This window comes from Saimiri boliviensis, chromosome 5, assembly GCF_048565385.1.
Source record: "Saimiri boliviensis isolate mSaiBol1 chromosome 5, mSaiBol1.pri, whole genome shotgun sequence".
Taxonomy (NCBI): domain Eukaryota; kingdom Metazoa; phylum Chordata; class Mammalia; order Primates; family Cebidae; genus Saimiri; species Saimiri boliviensis.
Window position 1 is genome coordinate 8,038,251 of NC_133453.1, and position 24,409 is coordinate 8,062,659.

At 39.3% G+C, this 24,409-nt stretch overlaps 1 protein-coding gene, 1 long non-coding RNA gene and 1 pseudogene across 7 annotated transcripts in view; 1 reads left to right on the top strand and 2 right to left on the bottom strand.

Annotated features, from left to right (window-relative positions):
• Nucleotides 1-3,346: 3,346 nt before the first annotated feature.
• On the bottom strand, nucleotides 3,347-5,889 carry LOC120364307 (uncharacterized). Its single transcript, XR_005579595.2, has 2 exons — nucleotides 5,792-5,889; nucleotides 3,347-3,604 (listed from the first exon to the last, which is right to left on the bottom strand). It is a non-coding gene; the product is annotated as an uncharacterized LOC120364307 (long non-coding RNA).
• Nucleotides 5,890-5,943: 54 nt separating this feature from the next.
• The window catches only part of USP40 (ubiquitin specific peptidase 40), a 91,025-nt gene continuing 72,559 nt past the window's right edge, over nucleotides 5,944-24,409 (top strand). For 5 of the 6 annotated variants that reach the window (XR_005579594.2, XM_039469896.2, XM_074398836.1 and 2 more), the window contains exons 1-5: nucleotides 7,139-7,373; nucleotides 9,956-10,023; nucleotides 11,244-11,357; nucleotides 20,890-21,054; nucleotides 23,272-23,418. Coding sequence is in view for 5 of the 6 variants with exons in the window: in XM_039469896.2 (XP_039325830.1) it covers nucleotides 7,175-7,373; nucleotides 9,956-10,023; nucleotides 11,244-11,357; nucleotides 20,890-21,054; nucleotides 23,272-23,418 (693 nt within the window). In the remaining variant the exon portion in view is untranslated. Of the gene's footprint in view, nucleotides 6,043-7,138; nucleotides 7,374-9,955; nucleotides 10,024-11,243; nucleotides 11,358-20,889; nucleotides 21,055-23,271; nucleotides 23,419-24,409 lie in introns of those variants that run through there. The other variant, XM_039469897.2, reaches the window with a different exon arrangement.
• On the bottom strand, nucleotides 20,315-20,722 carry LOC101053664 (histone H2A type 1-like; annotated as a pseudogene).

A 24,409-nucleotide genomic window follows, 5' to 3' on the forward strand; every position in this document is an offset into this window, starting at 1 on the left:
AAAAAAAAAAAGGTAAAATAAATGCTCCACTAAGTAGAAGATGTGGTTCCATACTCTCTCCTTAAAAGTCATGGCATCTGAAAACCCTGAGACCTATCTGGGGACATAGGAAAGAGAAGCAGGGCACTGTGCACCTTCTTCAAGATAATAACAAAGTATTCCTCTGGTAAAGACCACAGAGGGGAGGCAGAAATATCTGGCAACAATTAAGCCACACATATTTAAAGGATCGAGAAACACTGCATCAAAAGAACTCTCCTTTAAGTATTCTACTAATTTTCCAGCATCAGACACCAAGGCTGTTTGCAGGGATCGTCCAGCCAGCTCCCACCTTGCCTCTTGCCAATCCCTCACCATGTATATGCACAGTGGCTCTTCTTCTCTCACTGAACACTGACTGGTATAGACTGGAAGCAGGGGCTGTGGCAAAGCAATGCTTTGTATACTTCTTCACTTGAAATACAAGGGGCAGAAGAGAGAGGAGCAAGGATAGAGTATAGACCACAGCTCTATTGCAGTTTCTGAAGGAAAGACAGGCAGGGCAGGAGAAACAGTTTAGGACTGGCCGGTTTGAATAATTTCAGTGGGCTCTGAGCTATAAGGATGGACCGTTCGCTATCTCTAATAATTAACTGGTCCGCAGAGGGGCACTGCATCCCCAGCCAGAAAGTGATTTTAAGATGTGGAAACATTATAACATACAAAAAATGTTAATACAAATAATATAGCAAATACACTTTCTTTTCCCATGAATAAATACCTAAGAATAGCTGTGTTCTATGGTAGGTATAGGTTTACCTTCTAAAGAATCTGCCAAATAATATTCCAAAGTGGCTGGACCCATGTCCCCTCCCACCACCAGGATCTCTTCACACTCACCAGCACCTGGTGTCTTAGACTGTTTGTGTTGCCATAAAGGAGATCTGAGCCTAGGTAATCTACAAAGAAAACATGTTTTTTGGCTCATGGGCCTGCATGTTGTATAAGCCGCATGGCACTAACATCTGCATCTGGTGAGAGACTCGGGCTACTTCCACTCATGGCAGAAAGTGAAGGCAGAAGGTGCCCATCACATGGTGAGAGAGCAGAAAAAAAGGAGGGAGGTGCCAGGCTCTTTTAAACAATCAGTTCTTACTGAAAGTAATAGAGGGAGAACTCACTCATTACCAAGAGGAAGGCACCAAGACATTAATAAAGGATTCACCCCCATGACCAAAACACCTCCCACTAAACCTAACCTCCAATACTGGCGATTCAATTTCATCATGAGATTTGGAAGGGACAAAATATCTAAACTATATCATTTGGTATTGTCAGTCTTTTCCCTTTCAGCCATTCTAATGGGTGTGTAAATTAAATTGTGGTTTTGATTTCTCTAATCACTAATGATGTTGAGTGTCTTTACATGTGCCTGCTTGCCATCTATACACCTTATTTGGTAAATGTCTGTTCAAATCTTTGCACATTTTTTAAAAATGTGGTTTATTTTCATTTTCTCCTCATTGAATTTTAAATGTTCTTTATATATTTTTAATCTTTCTCCTTTATCACATACACACTCTGCAAACATTTTCTCCCAGTCTGCGGACTGTCTTTTTTTTCATTAAACTTTTTATTTTGGAATAAATTTAGATTTGCAGCAAGTTTGCAACAAATAGCACAGAGAATTCCCATATATCCTGTACCTAGTTTCCCCTATTTTTAAATGTTATGTTACTATAGCATATTTATCACCACTCATTAACCAACATTTGATACATCATGATGAAATAAAGTCTGTTTTCTTCAGATGTCATTAATTTTTACCTAATGTCTTTTTCCATTTCTGGGATCCCATCCAGGAGACATACGACTAAATGTCATGGGAGCACATGACATTTAGTCATATGTCTCCTTCACCTCCTCTAGCCTGTGACAGTTTCTTAGACTTTCCTTGTTTGTGATGACTTTGGCAGTTTTGAGCAGTTCTGGTCAGTTGTTCTGTAGAACATTCCTCAGTTTGAGTTTGTCTGACATTTTCATCATAGGTTAGACTGGGGTTATAGGTTTTTGGAAAAAAGACCACAGAAGTAATGCCCTTCTCTGCTTTCTTGGGTATGGACATCCAATTGCTGAAAACACTATCCTCTCCTCTGAATTGCCTTTGTACCTTTGCAAAAACTTGGTCATTCATGCAACTGTGTATTTATTTCTGGACTTTCTATTCCATTCCATTGATATATTTATGAAATATTTTATTACTATCCTTTGTAGGAGGTCTTAAGTCAGCATTCGCTCTCTATTTTTTCTTGTTTTCCATTTTCGTTTTTGCTTTTGTAGGCCCTTTACATTTCCACATAAATTTTATAATCCGTTTGCCAATTTGTACAAAAAATGCCTGCTGGGATTTGGATTGCAATTGTATTGAATTTATAGATGAACTGGGAGAGCTGACATCTTAACAATTTCGAGTGTTCCAATTCATGAATACATCTGTTTAGGTCACTCACTAATGTTTTATAGTTTTTAGTGTACAGTATTTCACATCTTTTGTCAGATTCAGCCCTAAATATTTCATATTTTTATGCTATTAAGTGGTATTTTCATTCCAATTTTCAATTGTTCATTGCTACTACAGTTGGCCCTTGAATAAAGCGAGAATTAGGGGCACCAACTTTGTGCAGTCAAAAATGAGCATAGAGCTTTTGACTCCCCCAAAACGTAACTACTAATAGCCTCCTGTTTGCTGGAAGCCTTGCCAATATCATGAACAGTCAACTAATATTGTGTGTATTTGTGTATGTATTATATACTGCATTTTTCTTACAATAAAGTCCGCTAGAGAAAATGAAAATGTTAAGTCACAGGAAGAGAAAAGATCTTTACTATTCATTAAGTGGAAGTGTATCACCATAAAGATCTCCATGCTCACTGAGTGAACTGTTGAGGACGAAGAGGAGGGGTTGGTCTTGCTGTTTCCAGAGTGGCAGAGGGGGAATTGGTTGAGGAGGTGGAAGGAGAGGTAGGAGACATTGGCACACTCGATTTAATTTTAATGGAAATATATCATAATTATTGTCTGATAGTTTTGCATTTTCAATTCTTTAAAAATGTTTGCATACAGTACTAATCCATCTTCCACTATCTGCTTTAGTTTCAGTGCCCATATCACAGAAGGGTCCAAGTTGTAAAAGAAGTCCCAAAGCAGTCTTAATCAGAATTCTTCTGCAAGATTGTCTACTGGCAATTCGTTTAATGACAGTGCTTCTTCTGTATCTTCTTCCTCATTATCTGGTGCTGATTCAAAAGCACTAATCTCCATCGTCTTCTGTTAATTCCTCAGATTTGTTGTCTATTAACTCTTGAATTTCTCCAAGATCTGTATCTTCAAATACTTTATGCCTATCTTATTTATTTATTCATTTTTGGTGCCGTATCCACAATCTCTTCCATGACGTTCTTGATTGGCTCTGTTGTAAATCCTGTGAAGTCACACACAACATCCGGACACAGTTTTCTTCAGCACTCATGTGTTGTTTGGGGCTTGATGGCTTTCACAGCTTTTTCCATAACAACACAGGCCTCTTCAATGGTGTAATCCTTCTGGACTTTCATGATATTCTCCCTGTCGAAAATATCATGAAAGTGATATTCTCTTCCATAGTGTTGACACTCCTTTCCATAGAAAACCATATGTAATGAGCCTTAAAGTTCCTTATGACCCCTTGATCTAAAGGCTGAATTAGAGATGCTGTGTTTGGGGGCAAGGAGGCCACTTTGGTGCTTTCATTATAGAATGTATGGGGCCCTGGGTGGCCAGGAACATTGTCTAATGTCAAAAGCAATTTAAAAGGAAGTCCCTTACTGGCATGGTACTTCCTTACTTCAGGGACACAGCACTGGTTTTCATGGAACCAATACAGAAAAAGTGTTTTTGTTGTACAGGTTTCTTACTGTAAAACAAAAAGACTGGCAGTTGGTGTTTATCTTTTCCCTTAAAGGCTCAGGGATTAGCTGCTTTATAGATGGTACATTTGAAAGCACTTTGGTAAACAGGTGAGCAGTTAGAAATACAGTATGAAAAGAATGTTGGGACCATCAGTGGACTAAGAACATCAAAATGAAGTTTCCACAGTGTATATTGAGGAATCATGGAAGCTTCTTTAGCAGAGAGGTTTGAGCTCAAAGTGCACCTTAGATGGATAGTGCGTCTTACAGTGATGTGCAGGATGGGTTGTGTAAAATGGGAGTCCACTGAAAAGGCTATTATTATAACGCAGGTAAGATCTCATGGGGATCTGATAAGGAGGAGAGAGAGCTATAAAAATGGAAGGATTGTCCAGACAACACTTTGACTTGCCACTAGTTGGATTCATAGACAAAAGGCAAAGTTTCAAATACAGCTCCAAGACTTTGATTCTAGATGAGGAGAAGGATGGTGGTAAGAGGCCATTTGTTCATTCAATAAACATTTCTTAAAATCCTGCAAGGAGCCAAGCACTGTTTGGGTTGCTGGGAACACTAGTTAAAGCCCATGTTCTCTTGGAACCAGTTTTCCAGTGGTCATTGTTTGTCAGGGAATGGAAGTTTGAGGAATATCTACCATGAAGAAGAGGGGGAATGAAGCACAGCAGGCAAAGGTGAGAAAGTCAAAAAAAAGAGAAAGAGAAGCAGAAGACAGAATGTCATGGAGCCAGGGTGCAGAGTCATGAAGAGGGGGCTAGTAAGGGGTGATGTGGAAGTGTCAAGACTCATGACAATTGAAAACAGGCTATTCCCACTTTCATTTTCTAGTATAGAGCTTTTTTGCCTTCTAGCTGGCCCACTGCCTCGAGTTCTTTCCCTACCAACACTTCCGGAACTTCCCAGGCACACAAATCTCCCTCAAATGTTACCAATACAAATTCCGTGGTGTGGCATTCTCTTGGATTCCTGCCTTTCCATCTTCATTGGTGGCTATCTCTGTTCTCACTCTCTCAAGTTTTGGCTGAAGCCAAAATTATTTTCTTCCTGACGCCCTCTTTCATTCATGGTACTTCCTTACTTCAGGGACACAGCACTGGTTTTCATGGAACCAATACAGAAAAAGTGTTTTTGTTGCACAGGGTTTCTTATTGTAAAACAAAAAGACTGGCAGCTGGTGTTTATCTTTTCCCTTAAAGGCTCAGGGATTAGCTGCTTTATAGATGGTACATTTGAAAGCACTTTGGTAAACAGGTGAGTAGTTAGAGACTGGAAAGGGATGATACCAGAAAAAAAGCCTTGCCAGGCTACTGAAATAGCTTGCCAAAAGGGCTCAAGCGGGGAAAAGGAATAATTCTGAGATATTTTTAGTGTATTTGCATGCTACTTACGGTTAGTGGAGACAAAATAAACATTGAGGTGGTTATAAAAGTTCAGGGAATGTGGAACATTTTTCACAAGGTTTGTACTGAAGATACTCTTGGAAACTGTCTTTAAGGTACTTGGCAAACTTGAAGCCCTACACAACTGTTTCCCATGTTTAGGTAACTTTTACTCTAAAAGACAAGTGAGCTACGGCCGAGGCTGGGGCTCTCCAAGCCGCCACAGGCCAAGGGGCGCGAAAAGGCAGCGATCCCCGTGGCCCGAGACCCCTGCCCCGACACGAGTGGAGCGCCGCGTCCTCAGGCAGGCCTGGGCCGCCTCTCCGCTCGCCCTCCTCAGGCTGTGCCACCAACACTGACTTTGTACACCCTGCTGCGGGTAGCATGAATTGTGGAAAGCAATAAATATAATCTCAAAAATGTGAATGAATGAGTGCTCCGCTGGCCGAGGGGACCTGCGAACTCACCAGCCACCTTGTAAGCCAGCGCACCTTTCCCGCTCCCGCTACGGATCCCAAACTCTTCGAGCCGGGGGAGTTACGTTTCCCATAATGCCCCGCGCGAGAGGCCGGGGCTCCCGCGGGGCATCTTGGGAAGCATAGTCCAAGGTTTATAAATCACTTTCCGGAGACCCGCCCTCGCCAACATGGCGGAGCGCCGTAGGGGCGGGTTCGTTCGCTTCGCTTTTTGGCCAAGGAGGGGGTCTGGGCTTCAGGCAGTAAGTGGGGCAGGCGGCCGGGAATCCTGGGAGGGACGTGGGAAGCGTAGGGACAGTGTTGGTGGCACAGCTTGAGGACGGCGAGGCGAGAGGCGGCCCAGGCCTTCCTGAGGACGCAGCGCTCTGCTGGTGTCCCAGCAGGGGTCTCGGGCCACGGGTATCTCTGCCTTTTCGCGCCTCTGGGCCTATGGTGTCTCGGAGAGCTCCGGCCTCCGCCGTAGGAGTTGGAAATTTAGGAATGCAGGCAACGAGCTCAAGACCAGACTCTCGAGTTGCGTTTTTTGTAGTTCTTCTGAGGAAAAGAAAAAGTCATTGCATTTCAGCGCTTCCTGTCACTTGGTACCTGTGCTAGGCGCAGTACGTGTATCATCTCCGAGTGACCCTCCGCCACACCCGATGTGAAACCTTGAACAAGTCACCTAGGTCCCCAGGGATAGCGATGGGGTTACTGGATACATTTTGGGAGGCCTTTAGGCTCGATAATTTTAATGGGAGTGTTCCCCGCCTTCTCCTGTGAACTTCCTTCTGGCCCAACAGCTTCAAGACTGTACTAAACTGCTCTTTAAAAAGTTAACTTGATTCGTTTAATTAACTTAAGTGGCATAATCTGTGTATGGTACTGAAGGGTGTGACAAGCAGAGATTTTAGTGAGTGATTCTCGGAATCTAGAGTTCACTTTGCCATCCCAGCAGTGGATTAGCCGTGGTGACAGGTTGGTTTTTTTTTTTTTTGGAAAAATTAGTGATGTGAACGTGCCTTTTAAAAAACAGCTATTACTTACTGTGAGCCAAACCCTGTACAGTAAGTGCCCTTCTTTCATTATATCATTTGACAGTTTAAGTGACCCTAGGAGACGGACGGTATCTCATTTTACACATAAGAAAACAGATTAAGTACATATCCAGGGTCACACAGATAGTTAGGATCCTGACAGAGATGAAAAAAATCTACATCTTCCTACCTCCAAAACCCAACTGCTGTACATAGAAACAGGAGTTCTATGTTCTAAGAAACGACAAAATCGACTCCCTAGTGTAAGGTAGGGAGATTTGGGGAAAATTTATTTAAAAAATAAAAGCGTTTATATAATATGTCGCTTTTTTTTTTTTTAAGGGTAGTATTTAGTTTCACAATGTTTGGGAACCTCTTTGAGGAGGATTATTCTACTGTGTCTAATAATCAGTATGGAAAAGGGAAGAAATTAAAGTCTAAAGTTCTGGAGCCACCTGCTCCTAGAGAATTCACCAATTTAAGCGGAATCAGAAATCAGGGTGGAACCTGTTACCTCAATTCCCTTCTTCAGACTCTTCATTTCACACCTGAATTCAGAGGTATGCTATGTTACATACATTTGATTAGCAGTATATACCATCATCTTTACATGTAATTAATTATGCAGAATCACAAATAGACCAATTATCTTAAAGATATATTCCACAGTATGTGTTTATTGTTGTAAATGTAAAATTGGTAATTCCCTCTGCAGAAAAATGTGAAGCTTAATCTTAAATATATCCTGGGTGATTACAATAATGTTTAGTAAAAAAGATCGATATATTTCTTTTCTAATTCCTATAAAGTGCAACATAAAGACAATTGTCATAAGTATCAGTCTTTATTATTGTTACATTGTATTTTTGAGTTTTATAATTTCTCTAGAATAACAAACACTTAAGTCAGAGTTATCCAAACAATTATATCTACCTTTCGGAGTGGGGAAGGATGTCATATTATTTATGTGGGTCCACAGTTGTTCATATGTCTTTCTGAAATCTAGAAAGCTCACACCCTCATCTGATTTCACCTGAACTTGTTTAGCTTCAGAACCAGACCTGGTGTGAGGCTATTTATAGTTTTTAGTTATCTCATGTGGGTGAATATTCATACATTTATTACAGGAATATTAATCTGCTTGATTAATGGAAACTGTCCCAGACCCTGCTGGAAATGTAACATTGTGTGTGTGTGTGTGTGTGTGTGTGTGTGTGTGTGCATATATATATATATATATATATATGAATGAAACACTTTTTCATATTGTCTTTGTAAACTGGAAATTCTGCATTCCAAAGACCCAAGGTTTTAAGTAAGGGATTGTGTGCAAGAAACTGACCCCCAACTCAAACTAGCTAAATTTAAAAGGGGTGTTATTATGAGAATATAGGGGATCTCTGAGAAGTCAACTACAAGAAGCCAGCCTGACCTCATTGGACCCTTGATTTTTTTGTCCGTTTCTCTCTGCATATTTCTTTCATATCTCATCTCTGCAAACCAGCTTCCTCCACAAGGGTCCTAGGGTCTGTATTCCCTTGATCTCAGTGTGAACATTACTTTGCTTTCACATGGCCCTGACTGGGGTCCCCAGCACTACATGGCTTTGTAACACAGTGTCTATATTAGGAAGACAGACAGCCTGACTCATCCTGTATCTGGTTTGCCACGTTCCGCTTCCCTACCACCACCACATTTATCTAATCTTTGTGGTTCCTCTGTTGCTTCTAAGCTTAGAAAGACTTCCTGCCTCCAGAGATTTAGTAAATACACTGTTCCCTTCCCAGGAGCAATTTAATGGATTGGATTGCATGTGGGATGTAAGTGGTGTCTTAGCCTTGACTCTGTCCCCTCCATAAAAATATCTCCCTGATGCAACCAATAACTCCACCAGTAGAAATTTCCAGCTCTAATAAGTAGATTCCTAACAGGGATAACACTTTTCCAGGTTTTTATATAGTTGAAGTTAAGGGACAAGTTGAAGTAGAAACATAGCCTCAAAGAGACTGAGGAAGATGGTGAAGCATTGTGTGGGTTATGGAGAGTACTATTAGGAAAGAGTAGGACTGTGGGACTGAGAGTCCAGGCCAGCTACCTCTCCAGCAAAGGAGATTGCTGGCCAAGCACATGATTTGACATCTTAGTGCACAATGTGCCCTCCTTTTATAGCTTAGTGTGAATCCTGATGCTGATTGGCAGGAAGGTATAATTTGGAAAGGATAAGGCCTGTCAGAGAACTGGGGGAGAAAAATTTTGGAATAGTATTTTAAATAATAGGGCTGGATTTGGTTCCATTGTACTCCATTACGATGTAGCCGAGAGTACTGCGAGATGATTGTAAAAGTTCTTTCTTGTATGGTTTTATGCTTTAACTTGTAGATTTATAGTTCATTTTTGCCCAGTCCTAGCACTTCGAATGTAACATTCATTAACAGCACTAGAGCAGCAGTGGTTTTTCAATAGGGAGACACATTTATCCCATTCCTTGTCACCCTGGAGTATATCAAAGTTTCCCAGTAGGAGTTCCTACCTGGCTTGGATACAGACTTCCCAAAAGATTCAGATATGGCCCATTGGGTGGCACATCACCTACATGTTGGGTGATAAATTCTGGAGACTGGCATATGGTTGCCAGCTTCTTTTTCCAGATAAGACCACTATCATCTGTTATTATCTTCAACACAGAAAAGGCATTTTCCCACCAAAAAAAGAAGGGCATCATCTCAGAGTAAAAGGGGATCCTTCCCACGAAAGGATGGTTGTCAGCCTTACACGTGGTGGGAAAACTGCAACACTACTCTATTTCCTAAGATTCCTTTTGGCTTTTGGACTTGCTGCCATAGACAGTGGGAAGCTGTGAAAGATTTCTTATGTTACTGTTTTTAGTTTTATGCATGAAGATTATTTTCCTTTCATAGAAATTCCATGCTGAAGCCTTAGCATGCCAGTTTATTTTCTTAGAGTCACTGATTAAAAATGTTACAAGAAAGTAAAGTCTGTAGAGTAAAAGTATAAATATTGCTATGGTCATATTTCTGAATCTACTTGATTTTACTGAAAAGTGGTCTTGGCTTTCTAAAACAATTTTTTGTTGTTGTTGAAATAATGTCATTTGCATCTCTGATTCTACCTTTTTGTTTAGAAGCTTTATTTTCTCTTGGCCCAGAAGAGCTTGGTTTGTTTGAAGATAAGGATAAACCTGATGCAAAGGTATTACATCTATGATTTACTGGGATGTTCTGGAGTATTCAGGAAATTTTCTTTTAAAGAAGGAATTAAGTGACTTATTCACAAAGCAAGAATTTTATTAATTATCAAATATGGTCTTTATTTTCAGAAAGTGACTTGGCCTATACCCTATTGGTAATGGAATTTTCCTTCTGAGAAAGAATCTCTTCTCCAAATTTAATACTGCTACCACTTTATAAATATACAGCACTCTTTATTGTGCTTATTCTTTCTTCCGGTGGAGGAAATATTTGCACAACATCCACATTAGCTTCCCTCAGAAATCTATTTAAAGCACTTTTTTGCAACAATATCAAAAAAAAAAAAAAAACTACATTCTTTCAATTTGGTAGTCTGGAAATAATTGGAGTAATGAGTTGATTTATAATTTTGTTTGTTACTATGGTGATATTAAAGTACAGCTCTAAGCATGTTCCTCGCGGCTTAAACATAGCTCAAAAGTTTCTTATCATGTTCAGCTCAAATTTTTACCTCCTTGGAGTCTTTCATGATCTAGCCCAGTGCTTCTCAGGCTACTTCTGTAGCAAAGGGCTTGTTTTCGTGCATTTTTTTTTTAAATTTCCAATCTGTTGCAAATTAGCACTTTTGTAGTATATAATAAAAATGCCATGGGAATGTCAAATTACCATTAAAATTTCTAAATGCTTATTCTCCCTTTCAATACTTAAAAGTCTGGCCTTCTTAAAGCAATGGCCAACATTGCTCAGTCTGGCGGAGCCCTCACCACATGAAGTTAAGGCAGGAAATCGTTTGGAGCCAGGAGAAAGTGAGACAGGGTGTGCTGAGAACTCCAGAGTGAGATACAGTACGGTGCTTGGAAAATTCTACAGAGGGGAAATTATGTGTATCAGAGATATTTTAGAGAAATAATGGACTATTAGAAGAGATTTAAACAGTCAATCTGTAATCAATTGAGGGGTTTATTAAGGCCTAGTTGAGTTTTAATGTTTATCTGAACTATATCAAGGTAGAAAACTCCAAATAACTTAATATTTTTTGGATTGAATTAGAATTTTCAAAGAAGAACTGAATCATAATTAGTTTTTCCTGTATAATAGGATATTTATAAACTTTCTCCTGTATGAACTAGGAGATATGAAAAAGCTAGTATGCAGTTGTTTTCAAAAGCCTCAGTCAACACTGAAAGAATTCATTTAGAAATGTATTTGTTTTTCATTCAGGTTCGAATCATCCCTTTACAGTTACAACGCTTGTTTGCTCAGCTTCTGCTCTTAGACCAGGAAGCTGCATCCACAACAGACCTCACTGACAGCTTTGGGTGGACCAGCAATGAGGTACGAGAGTCAGCTCTCTAAGGAAGAGTTACCAGCGGTAGAGGAAAGAGTAATGCTGGTTTAATCTTATCTAACTTCCTTTAATTTTGTCTTAGAGTCTCAACATATGGTTTGAATGTTTCTTTCTCACATTAAAAAATTACAAGCCAGAAATATATATTTTTAGATACTTGTCGTATACAGGATTTTATGAACAGCTGTGATTTGGGGCTGGGGTAAGATTATAAAAACAGAAGTACAAGAGCTGATTTTTACAATTTCTGCCCTAAGAGTCTTTATGTAGTCTAGTTGAGATACAACACCTATTACATGGAGATTATCTACTATTTATATAGTTTTTTTAGTTTGACCAACAATAATGGATCAATTAAATGGTAAGTAAATTTTTTAAAATTCTGTGTTTGTTATGTGCTTTGTGTTTGTATCCACATGTTCTGCTTTCAGTGTTTGCTTCAGTCAAAAAATTGAAACAGTTCTTGGCAGGTCTTTTTATTCTTCCTGTCCTTTCTCCTGACTTTCTCCATTTTCTCTCTTTCCTTCCTTCTTTCTTTCTTATTTTTGTTTTGTATTCCAGTTTTATTGTATTGTTTATTTTATTTTATTTTTTTATATATTTTATTGCGTTTTAGGTTTTGGGGTACATGTGAAGAACATGCACGATTGTTGCATAGGTACATACATGACAATGTGGTTTGCTGCCTTCCTCCCTATCACCTATGTTTGGCATTTCTCCCCATGTTATCCCTCCCCAACTCCCCACCCACCACTGTCCCTCCCCTGGTTTCCCCCCATAGACCCCAGTATGTGATGCTTCCCCCCCCCCCCGGGTCCCTGTGTTCTCATTGTTCAACACCCGCCTATGGGTAAGAACATGCAATGTTTGATTTTCTGTTCTTGTGTCAGTTTGCTGAGATTGATGGTTTCCAGGTTCATCCATGTCTCTACAAAGGACACGAACTCATCGTTTTTGATGGCTGCATAGTATTCCATGGTGTATATGTGCCACGTTTTCCCTGTCCAGTCTATCATCGATTGGCATTTGGGTTGGTTCCAAGTCTTTACTATTGTAAACAGTGCCACAATGAACATTCATATGCATGTGTCCTTATAATAGAATAATTTATAATACTTTGGCTATATACCCAGTAATGGCATTGATGGGTCAAATGGAATTTATATTTCTAGATCCTTGAGGAATCACCACACTGTCTTCCACAGTGGCTGCACTAATTTACACTCCCATCAACAGTGTAAAAGTGTTCCTGTTTCTCCACATCTTCTCCAGCATCTGTTGTCTCCAGATTTTTTAATGATCACCATTCTAACTGGTGTGAGATGATATCTCAGTGTAGTTTTGATTTGCATTTCTCTAATGACCAATGATGATGAGCATTTTTTTATGTTTGTTGGCCTCATCGATGTCTTCTTTTGTAAAGTGTCTGTTCATATCCTTCGTCCACTTTTGAATGGGCTTGTTTGTTTTTTTCTTGTAAATCTGTTTTAGTTCTTTGTAGATTTTGGGTATTAGTCCTTTGTCAGATGGGTAGATTGCAAAAATTTTTTCCCGTTCTATTGGTTGCCAATTCACTCTAATGATTGTTTCTTTTGCCATGAAGAAGCTCTGGAGTTTAATTAGATCCCATTTATCTATTTTGGCTTTAGTTGCCATTGCTTTTGCTGTTTTAGTCATGAAGACTTTCTCCATTTTCTTTGTGTACCTTGTATGTGGGCTTTCTCTCACTTTCCTGTTTGAGTTCTAAAAGGCATTCTACTATATACAAACACTACACACTTGTCAGCAGTGATTAAAGGTGATTGTTGCAAATAATTGATGAGCTGTTAGCTATACAAATCCAAACAAATCCCGGTCTGCCATTTTTTTTTTATGGAATAGATGGATTTATTCCTGCAAAGACAGGTATAGGCAACTATCACAATTTAAAGAGCAAATAATAGGAATCATGTTATATTGCCTTAACAGTAAACTCTGAATGGTGGTCATCTTCTAACCAAGAACACTCCTTAACTAGGTGATACCAACTCTGTGATTAAGGAGGTAAGGCATGGACTTTGAAGTAAAATAGGGTAGTAATATATTCCCTAAACAAGTATGTTAAATTTCTGATGTAAAGGTGGTAGTAAGGGTTAATTCCTTTCACAAAAAATAACCACTGTATTGAGATATAATTTACATGCCACAAAATTACTCTTTTAAAGGGTGTCGTTCAGTGGTTTTTTTTGTTTTGTTTTGTTTTGTTTAGCATATTCAGAGTTGTTCAACCATCACTACAATCAATCTTAGAGACTTTTTACCACCCCAAAAAGAAATTCCATACCCATTAGCAGTCACTCTCCTTCCCCCTCAACTCAGCCACTGGCAACCACTGACCTTCTCTCTGTCTGTATGGACTTGCCTGTTCTGGACATTTCATGGAAATGGAGTGATCCAATACAATAGGTGGTCTTTTGTAACAGGCTTCTTTCAGTTACTGAAGACGACTGTTCCCAGGGTTGTAGTGTATGTCAATACTTCATTCCATTTCATTGCCAAATGAGATTCTATTGGATGGATATGCCACATGAGTTTTGTTTTTTTTTTAAAACTAGTCATTGATTGATAGATTTTTCTTTGTTTTTTGATAATGAGCTTCACTAACTTGCTGGTTTCATACATCTTAACGCTGTGGAGATTTTTATTTGATTTTTTCCTAAATAAGGTCTTGCAGAAAACCCTCTTAAGACTAGACCTGCAGTGGTAGGAGAAGGTCTCTATGGTACCTTTGCCAAGTGTAGGATTGTTCAGGAACAGAGCCTGAAAACTTCCACGTGTTTTCTGTCTCATCATAGTCAGTGATATAAGATAAATTTGCATCCTCAAGGGCAGGCGTCCCCAAACTACGGCCGGCCATTTATCCGGCCCCCCGCCGCACTTCAGGAAGGGGCACCTCTTTCACTGGCGGTCAATGAGAGGAGCACAGTATGTGGCAGCCCTCCAACAGTCTGAGGGACAGTGAACTGGCCCCCTGTGTAAAAAGTTTGGGGATGCCTGCTCAAGGGTCTCCTATTTGAAGACTAGAAATCCTCCAGCTTTCATGCATCTATCTGCTGCTTTTCACATGAAACTTTTTTTTTAAACAAGGTCTCACTCTGTCATCAACCCGGGGGTGCAATGGCACAATCATAGCTCCCTGCAGCCTTGTACTCCTGGGTTTAAGGCATCCTCCTGCCTCAGCCTCTTAGGTAGTTGAGATTATAGGCGTGAGCTGTTGCTCTTGGTTGAAACTTATTTTTAAATTATCTTCCCTTATTGCCTCTACTTCTGAACCCTCCATTTGTTCCTCTGCCTCCTTTCTGCCTTTTTTGTTGAAGTCAACAGCGACATCCCTGTGCCAAGTCCAGAAGATGCTTCTGTGTTCTCAGCAGAAGGGGCTTTCAGTAGCACTCACCGCCCTCCTTAAAGCCCCAGCTCCTCCTGCTTCCTGGGGCCTCACTCTCCTGGCTCTCCCCACAGCTGTTCTTCCTCCTCTTCTCCACTTCTCAGTCTTGGTGTGTCCCTTGGTTTAGCTATACATTTTTCTTAAGAAGTTTACACATAGCTTTGTGACTCATAAAGGATTAAAGCAAGTTCCATCAGGATTTTTTTCTCAGTAACACTGTGTTAGTCTTTTTTTATTGGTTTATACTTCAAAGCAGTACATTCTAATTCTTTTCTATTGTTGGTAATTCAGACTATTCCGCATGTACGCTGATCTCAGTGAATTGTTCCTGTGCAGACACTGCCAGGTCTTAGACACTGGTCTGTGCCTGGTGTATACCTCTCTCCTTTCTGTGACATGGCCATGTGTATGGTTTCCCACAAGAATACATGCACATTTTGGGGATCAAAGAAGTTTGAGTTATATGTACACACTGAATACTGCCTGTTCATATTTTCATTTTATCATATAAATAAAAATAGGTGATAATCCCTTAATAAGCTCACAGTTTATTTTGCTGAGTCTTTTTTTTTCAATTGTGTTTTAGGTTTTGGGGTACATGTGAAGAACATGCAAGATTGTTGCATAGGTGCATACATGACAATGTGGTTTACTGCCTTCCTCCCCATCACCTATATCTGGCATTTCTCCCCATGTTATTCCTCCCCAACTACCCACCCCCCACTGTCCCTCCCCTAGTTCCCCCACATAGACCCCAGTGTGTGATGCTCCCCTCCCTGTGTCCCTGTGTTCTAATTGTTCAACACCTGCCTATGAGTGAGAACATGTGGTGTTTGATTTTCTGTTCTTGTGTCAGTTTGCTGAGAATGATGGTTTCCAGGTTAATCCATGTCCCTACAAAGGACACAAACTCATCATTTTTTATGGCTGCACAGTATTCCATGGTGTATATGTGCCACGTTTTCCCTGTCCAGTCTATCATCGATGGGCATTTGGGTTGGTTCCAAGTCCTTGCTATTGTAAACAGCGTTGCAATGAACATTCATATGCATGTGTCCTTATAAAAGAACGATTTATAATCCTTTGGCTATATACCCAGTAATGGGATTGATGGGTCAAATGGAATTTCTGTTTCTAGGTCCTTGAGGAATTGCCACACTGTCTTCCACAATGGTTGAACTAATTTACAGTCCCACTAACAGTGTAAAAGTGTTTCTGTTTCTCCACATCCTCTCCAGCATCTGTCTCTGATTTTTTAATGATCGCCATTCTAACTGGCATGAGATGGTATCTCAATGTAGTTTTGATTTGCTTTTCTCTAATGACTAGTGATGATGAGAATTTTTTCATCATCATCATGTTGGCCTCATTGATGTCTTCTTTTGTAAAGTGTCTATTCATACCCTTTGCCCACTTTTGAATGGGCTTGTTTGTTTTTTTCTTGTAAATCTGTTTTAGTTCTTTGTAGATTCTGGATATTAGCCCTTTGTCAGATGGGTAGATTGCAAAAAATTTTTCCCATTCTTTTGGTTGCTGATTTACTCTAATGGTGGTTTCTTTTGCCATGCAGAAGCTCTGGAGTTTAAATAGGTCCCATTTGTCTTATTTTGGCTTTAGTTGCCAATGCTTTTAGTGTTTTAGTCATGAGGTCCTTGCCTGTGCCTATGTCCTGAATGGTTTTGCCTAGGTTTTCTTCTAGGGTTTTTATGGTGTTAGGTCTTATGTTTAAGTCTTTAATCCATCTGGAGTTAATTTTAGTGTAAGGTGTCAGGAAGGGGTCCAGTTTCTGCTTTCTGCACATGGCTAGTCAGTTTTCCCAACACAATTTATTAAACAGGGAATCCTCAGATGGTTGTAAATGTGTGGCGTTGCCTCTGAGGCCTGTGTTCTGTTTCACTGGTCTATATCTCTGTTTTGGTACCAGTACCATGCTGTTTTGATTACTCTAACCTTGTAGTATAGTTTGAAGTCAGGTAGTGTGATGCTTCCAGCTTTGTTCTTTTTGCTTAGAATTGACTTGGCTATGCGGACTCTCTTTTGGTTCCATATGACGTTTAAGGTGGTTTTTTCCAGTTCTGTGAAGAAAGTCATTGGTAGCTTCATGGGGATAGTGTTGAATCTATAAATTACTTTGGGCAATATGGCCATTTTCATGATATTGCTTCTTCCTAACCATGAGCATGGAATGTTTCTCCATCTGTTTGTGTCGTCTCTTATTTCGTTGAGGAGTGATTTGTAGTTCTCCTTGAAGAGGTCCTTTACATTCTTTGTTAGTTGTATTCCTACGTATTTTATTCTCTTTGTATCAGTTGTGAATGACAGTTCGTTCTTGATTTGGCTTTCTTTAAATCTGTTATTGGTGTATAGGAATGCTTCTGATATTTGCACATTGATTTTGTGTCCTGAGACTGCTGAAGTTGCTTATCAGTTTCAGGAGATCTTGGGCTGAGATAATAGGGTCTTCTAAATATACAAACATGTCATCTGCAAATACAATTTTAATTCCTCCTTTCCTAATTGAATACCCTTTATTTCTTTTTCTTGCCTGATTGCTCTGGCTAGAACTTCCAATACTATATTGAATAGGAGTGGCGAGAGGGCATCCTTGTCTAGTGCCAGATTTCAAAGGGAATGCTTCCAGTTTTTGCCTATTCAGTATGATATTGGCTGTGGGTTTGTCGTAAATAGCTTTTATTATTTTGAGATACGTTCTATCAATACCTAGTTTATTCAGAGTTTTTGGCATAAAGCGCTGTTGAATTTTGTCAAAGGCATTCTCTGCATCTATGGAGATAATCATGTGGTTTTTGTGTTTGTTCCATTTATGCAGTGAATTATGTTTATAGACTTGCATATGATGAACCAGCCTTGCATCCCCGGGATGAAGCCTACTTGATTGTGATGGATAAGCTTTTTGATGTGCTGTTGCAATCCATTTGCCAGTATTTATTGAAGATTTTTGCGTCTATGTTCATCATTGATATTGACCTGAAGTTTTATTTTCTTGTTGAGTTTTCTTTTCTCTGCCAGGTTTTGGTATCAGGATGATGTTGGTCTCATAACATGACTTGGGAAGGATTCCCTCTTTTTGGATTGTTTGGAATAGTTTCAGAAGGAGTGGTACTAGCCCCTCTTTGTATGTCTGGTAGAATTCGGCTGTGAACCCATCTGGACCTGGGCTTTTTTTGATGGGTAGGCTATTAATTGCTGCCTCAATTTCTATTCAGGGTTTCAACTTCTTCCTGGTTTAGGCTTGGGGGATGCAAGTGTCCAGGAATTTATCTGTTTCTTCCAGGTTTACTGGTTTATGTGCATAGAGTTGTTTGTAGTAATCTCTGATGATGGTTTGTATTTCTTTGGAATCTGTGGTGATATCCCCTTTATCATTTTTTATTGCATCTATTTGATTCTTCTCTCTTTTCTTTTTTATTAATCTGTCTAGTGGTCTATTTTGTTGATCTTTTCAAAAAAAGCTCCTGGATTTATTGATTTTTTGAAGGGTTTTTTGTGTCTCAACTCCTTCAGTTCTGCTCTGATCTTAGTTATTTCTTGTTTTCTGCTAGATTTTGAGTTTTTGTTTGTTTGTTTTTTGTTTTTTTTTTTTATCTTGCTCCTCTAGCTCTTTCCATTTTGACGATAGGGTGTCAATTTTAGATCTTTCCTTGCTTCTCATGTGGCTATTTATTGCTATATATTTTCCTCTAGACACTGCTTTAAATGTGTCCCAGAGATTCTGGTATGTTGTGTCTTCGTTCTCGTTGGTTTCAAAGAACATCTTTATTTCTGCTTTCATTTCATTGTTTATCCAGTCAACATTCAAGAGCTACTTGTTCAGTTTCCATAAAGCTGTGTGGTTCTGAATTAGTTTCTGAATTCTGAGTTCTAACTTGATTGCACTGTGGTCTGAGAGACTGTTATGATTTCCGTTGTTTTGCATATGCTGAGTAATGAGTCACTTCCAGTTATGTGGTCAGTTTTAGAGCAGGTGTGATGTGGTGCTGAGAAGGATGTATATTCTGTGGATTTGGGATGGAGAGTTCTGTAAATGTCTGTTAGGTTTGCTGGGTCCAGGTCTGAGTTCAAGTCTTGGATATCCTTGTTCATTTTCTGTCTCTTTGATCTAATATTAACAGTGGAGTGTTAAGGTTCTCCCACTATTATGTGTGGGAGTCTAAGTCTCTTTGTAAGTCATTAACAACTTGCTTTACGTATCTGGGTGCTCCTGTATTGGGTGCGTATATATTTAGGATTGTTAGCTCTTCTTGTTGCATTGATCTTTTTGCCATTACGTAGTGTCTTTCTTTGTCTCTTTTAATTTTTGTTGCTTTAAAGTTTATTTTATCAGAGACTAGGATTGCAACTCCTGCTTTTTTTTTTGCTCTCCATTTGCTTGGTAAATCTTCCTCCATCCCTGTATTTTGAACCTATGTGCATCCTTGCATGTGAGATGGGTTTCCTGGTTTCCTGGATACAACACACCAATGGGTTTTGGCTTTTTTTTTTTTTTTTTTTTGAGACGGAGTTTCGCTCTTGTTACCCAGGCTGGAGTGCAATGGTGCGATCTCGGCTCACCACAACCTCCGCCTCCTAGGTTCAGGCAGTTCTCCTGCCTCAGCCTCCTGAGTAGCTGGGATTACAGGCACACGCCACCATGCCCAGCTAATTTTTTGTATTTTTAATAGAGACGGGGTTTCAACATGTTGACCAGGATGGTCTCAATCTCTTGACCTTGTGATCCACCCTCCTTGGCCTCCCAAAGTGCTGGGATTACAGGCTTGAGCCACCACGCCCGGCCCGGGTTTTGGCTTTTTATCTAATTTGCCGGTCTGTGTCTTTTGATTGGGGCATTTAGCCCATTTACATTTAGGGTTAATATTGTTATGTGTGAATTTGATCCTGCCATTTTGATGCTAGCTGGTTGTTTTGCCTGTTAGTTGATGCAGTTTCTTCATTGTGTCACTGCTCTTTACCATTTGGTACATTTTTGGAGTGGCTGGTACTGGTTGTTCCTTTCGATGTTCAGTGCTTCTTTCAGGAGCTCTTGTAAAGCAGGCCTGGTGGTGATGAAATTTCTGAGTAATTGCTTGTTCGTAAAGGATTTTATTTCTCGTTCGCAAATGAAACTTAGTTTGGCTGGATATGAAATCCTAGGTTGAAAGTTATTTTCTTTAACGATGTTGAATATTGGCCGCCACTCTCTTCTGGCTTGTAGGGTTTCTGCTGAGAGATCCGCTTTGAGTCTGATGGGCTTCCCCTTGTGAGTGACCCGACCTTTCTCTCTGGCTGCCCTTAGCATTTTCTTCTTCATTTCAACCTGGTGAATCTGACCATCATGTGCCTTGGGGTTGCTCTTCTTAAGGAATATATTTGTGGTGGTCTCTGTATTTCCTGGACTTGAATATTGGCCTGCCTGGCTAGGTTGGGGAAATTTTCCTGGATAATATTCTGAAGAGTGTTTTCCAGCTTGGATTCGATGGCTCTGAAAAGAGCCGTTGTATTGTAAAGTGATTTATGGAGACATTATTTGCCTTTGACCTTGTGGTGGCTCTCAATCTTCTTGGGCAGCAGTATGGCGGATGTTGGGCAGGACACCGCTCTGCGTGATGGTGACCTTGCCCAGCAGCTTGTTGAGCTCCTCCTCATTGTGGATGGCCAGCTGCCGGTGGCGTGGGATGATGTGGGTCTTCTTGTTGTCGTGTCCCGTGTTGCCCACCAGCTCCAGGATCTCGGCTGTCAGGTACTCCAGCACCGCCACCAGGTAGACTGGCGCGCTGGACCTGACCACTCAGCATAGTTGCCCTTGCCCAGCAGGCAGTGCATGCGACCCACAGGGCCCACAGGGCCCACGGGGAACTGGAGCCCGGCCAGAGAAGAGCGGGTCTTAGCTGTGGCACGGGCTTTCCCTCCCTGCTTGCCGTGTCCGGACATGATGAAGAAACGATCAGCGAAGGCCGAAGAACAGCTTTGTTGAGTCATTCTTATAGTTGATCTTTGCATTGCTTGATAAATCTTGAGTTTTTATTGACTAGTATTTTTTTTAATGTTTTAAAAAATCTGAAGCCCCGAATTACATCTAAAAGTTACTTGTTTTGTAGGAAATGAGGCAACATGATGTGCAGGAACTGAATCGAATCCTCTTCAGCGCTTTGGAAACTTCTTTAGTCGGGACCTCCGGTCATGACCTTATCAATCGTCTATATCACGGAACCATTGTTAACCAGATTGTTTGTAAAGAATGTAAGAATGTCAGCGAGAGGCAGGTAAATACGAAAGAGTATTTGAATAATAAGTTATGTTGCAAATTATAATTTATGTAATTAAATGTATGATCTGTAATACCATACAAGGATTAAAGTGTTTATTACAGGCTGGGCGAGGTGGCTCACACCTGTAATCTCAGCACTTTGGGGGGCCGAGGTGGGCAGATCACCTGAGGTCAGGTGTTCAAGACCAGCCTGACCAACATGGAGAAACCCCATCTCTACTAAAAATACCAGATTAGCCAGGCGTGGTGGCACATGCCTATAATTCCAGCTACTGGGGAGGCTGAGGCAGGAGAGTCTCTTGAACCCAGAATGCAGAGGTTGTAGTCAGCCAAGATCACACCATTGCACTCCAGCCTAGGCAACCAGAGAGAAACTCCATCTCAAAAAAAAAAAAAAACAAAAACAACTATTTATTACTAAAAGTAATTTATTCCATTTTTTTCTTCTAACTATACCGAAATCATAGCCTGTAATCCACATTTCTCCATGTAGACTGAAAGAAGTAAGTATCTTGAAACTTGATCTTTTTTTCAGTACCCTAATATTTGAAAAATAGATTTAGCTGATATTTACAAATAGAAGACTGTGGCCTCATTTGAGAAGCCAATGTCATCATGGTTAGAATATTATGAAGGAAGTTAATTAGGGAGGTAATAAAAACAGACAATACTGAAGAGTGTTTAATTTGACAAACATCTGTAATTAAATTTTGGATTTAGTTTGTTAATATTCTTCAGAAAGTTTATATATATGTGTGCTTGTTTTTATATATTATATATAAGGCTATTATAATCCTATATTTATTAGTATAACCTTCAGTTCTTTGTAATGACAGATTGCCCATTTATTCTAATTGGAAATTGGAAATTTGCTCATGTGAATATAATCCTGTTTGCTCTACAAATCTTACACAGTCAATGATTTTTATCACTGAATTTATCACTGATCCTTTAATAAAAGGCTGCTTTTGTTATTTATGGCAACGGAGTTTGTGTATTTGTGTGAGGACAAAATTACCATTTTCAAAATGTGTTAATTGCTTTGTTGAAAATAGATGTCTATATTAAAAAACGTGATTTTTAAAAAGCGTTGGTATTTTAAAAAATACTTCTTGCCCCTATTGCCTGTGCTAATAGAAGCTTTCTTCATTGGCCTCGTTTGGAAATAAGAAGATGTTGTGTGTGTCTTTGAATTACTGCATGCTTGACTTAGCTGTGATGTAGTAAATCAAGAGTATTTTCAAAACAATATATGTAAGACCATTGTAAATTAAAGACTAACTTCTCACCTATATATTATAAAACCGTATACCGTATCAGTGTTACTTTTAGCACTTAAAATTTTCACCATGAGTTAACAAGTGCCCTATTTTCATTCCCCAAAATCTTTTAAAATAAAGCTGTTGCACACACATACAGAACTATGAGTTAAATTTGCCAAATTATAATAGTGTATTACTAGAAATATTGTGATTCAAACATAGTTATAGCAGAATTCATAAAATTCTCTTTAATTTTCATAGAAAGACCTTTTTATCCTAGCTTAATAAATTTTTTTTTTATTTTGAGATGGTGTCTCACTCTGTTGCCCAGGCTGGAGTGCAGTGGCACCATCTGGGCTCGCTGCAACATCCGCCTTCCAAGTTCAAGTGATTCTCCTGCCTCAGCCTCCCAAGTACCTGGGATTACAGGCATACACCACCATGCCCAGCAAATTATTTGTATTTTTAGTAGAGATGAGGTTTTACCATATTGGCGAGGCTGGACAAACAAGTTTTTTCTTATGACTTCTTCAGTATGTCTTAAGGCAACCCCAGCAAAAGAAGATAAGGAAATGGAGTTTACATTAGAAAATTCAACCCTGCCCTTGCTCTTATATTCTAGTCTAGAGACTAAAACAGTACTGTATACCTATATATCCACTTCTGAATTCAGATATACATTTTACTGTGGTTTATATTTCCTTATAAAACAGATTTTATTGTATCTGCAGTAAACTCATAAACTTTTCTTATCAATTTTTTTCTAACATTTTAAGCTGAATTATAGTTTGATTTCAAAATAATAATTTAGTGTTAATTAGGAGATCTACATCTTTATATGTAGTGTTTTAGAAAACATATCTGATTATTCCCAGTATATGTGTGAGTTGGTGATGTGTTTGTAAACCTCTGAAATTGTTTTTCAATATTTATATTCATGTCTATTTCAGGAAGACTTCTTAGATCTAACAGTAGCAGTCAAAAATGTATCTGGTTTGGAAGATGCTCTCTGGAACATGTATGTAGAAGAGGAAGTTTTTGATTGTGACAACTTGTACCACTGTGGAACTTGTGACAGGCTGGTTAAAGCAGCAAAGGTAAAGATAGGGACCCGCTTTTTCCCAGGTTCCCCGCTTTATACTTAGTCCAAGTCAGTTTGTATGAAAAAGTCTGGAGCATATACTTGAACCTGTTGACATTAAGTATTGAAAATATATTTATATCATTATCTGTATTTTAATTTTTTACAATAAAGAATTTTTAAGGCTTTCAACCCAGCAGTTCCCTCAACTTTGTTACCTCTGGGGAAAGTTTATTTGTACCTCAGTGTTTCATAAGTATCCCTGCTTTTTGCAATTACTGGTGTGAAAAAAGATGTATATATTTTTATTTCTGCCACTAAGAAGCTTGTTGAGCTTTCCTTTCTTTGTTTACTACTGTAAAAATAGATGGCTATTTTCATTTTCTTGATATACAGTTATTTTATAATCTTGATATATGTTCTTCCTCACTCTGGCAAATCTAATATAGTCTTAACTCCTCTCCCAGGTGGGAGTACTTAACTTCCTAATTAAGGAACTTAGCAGAATACTTCCGGTTTTCTTCCTATACAGGCAAGCAAAATATAAGATGAAAGGAAGACAAGATTAAAGCAACTGATTTCTTTTGCCATGTGAGAGTGAAGAGAGAAAAGTAAAAGTAAAACAAACCAATAAACATGGAATTCTGATATTTCCCAATTTATTTATCATATTCATACATCAGTGGCTATTCCTGTAGTATAATTCATAGTTATTTTCCATTCCGGAAAAGAAGAGACACTTGGATAAGAGGAAAAATGAGAGGCAATTACTGTTTAGTGGAATACCTTCCTGGTGTTATTTTCATGCATCCTAAGTTTTGCATACTCCAGCTCCTTTCTGAAATGGCAAGGATTTATTATATCAGGACTATTGGCATTTCTGAAAATCTGCCACATATTGGTGTTTTATCCCAGTCCTGATGGGAGCTCTCTCTCTGTGCTTTACTGGCCAAGCCCTTTGGGTCCTGGATATCTGTTTGTTCTAAGGGAGTCTGACATCTGAATAA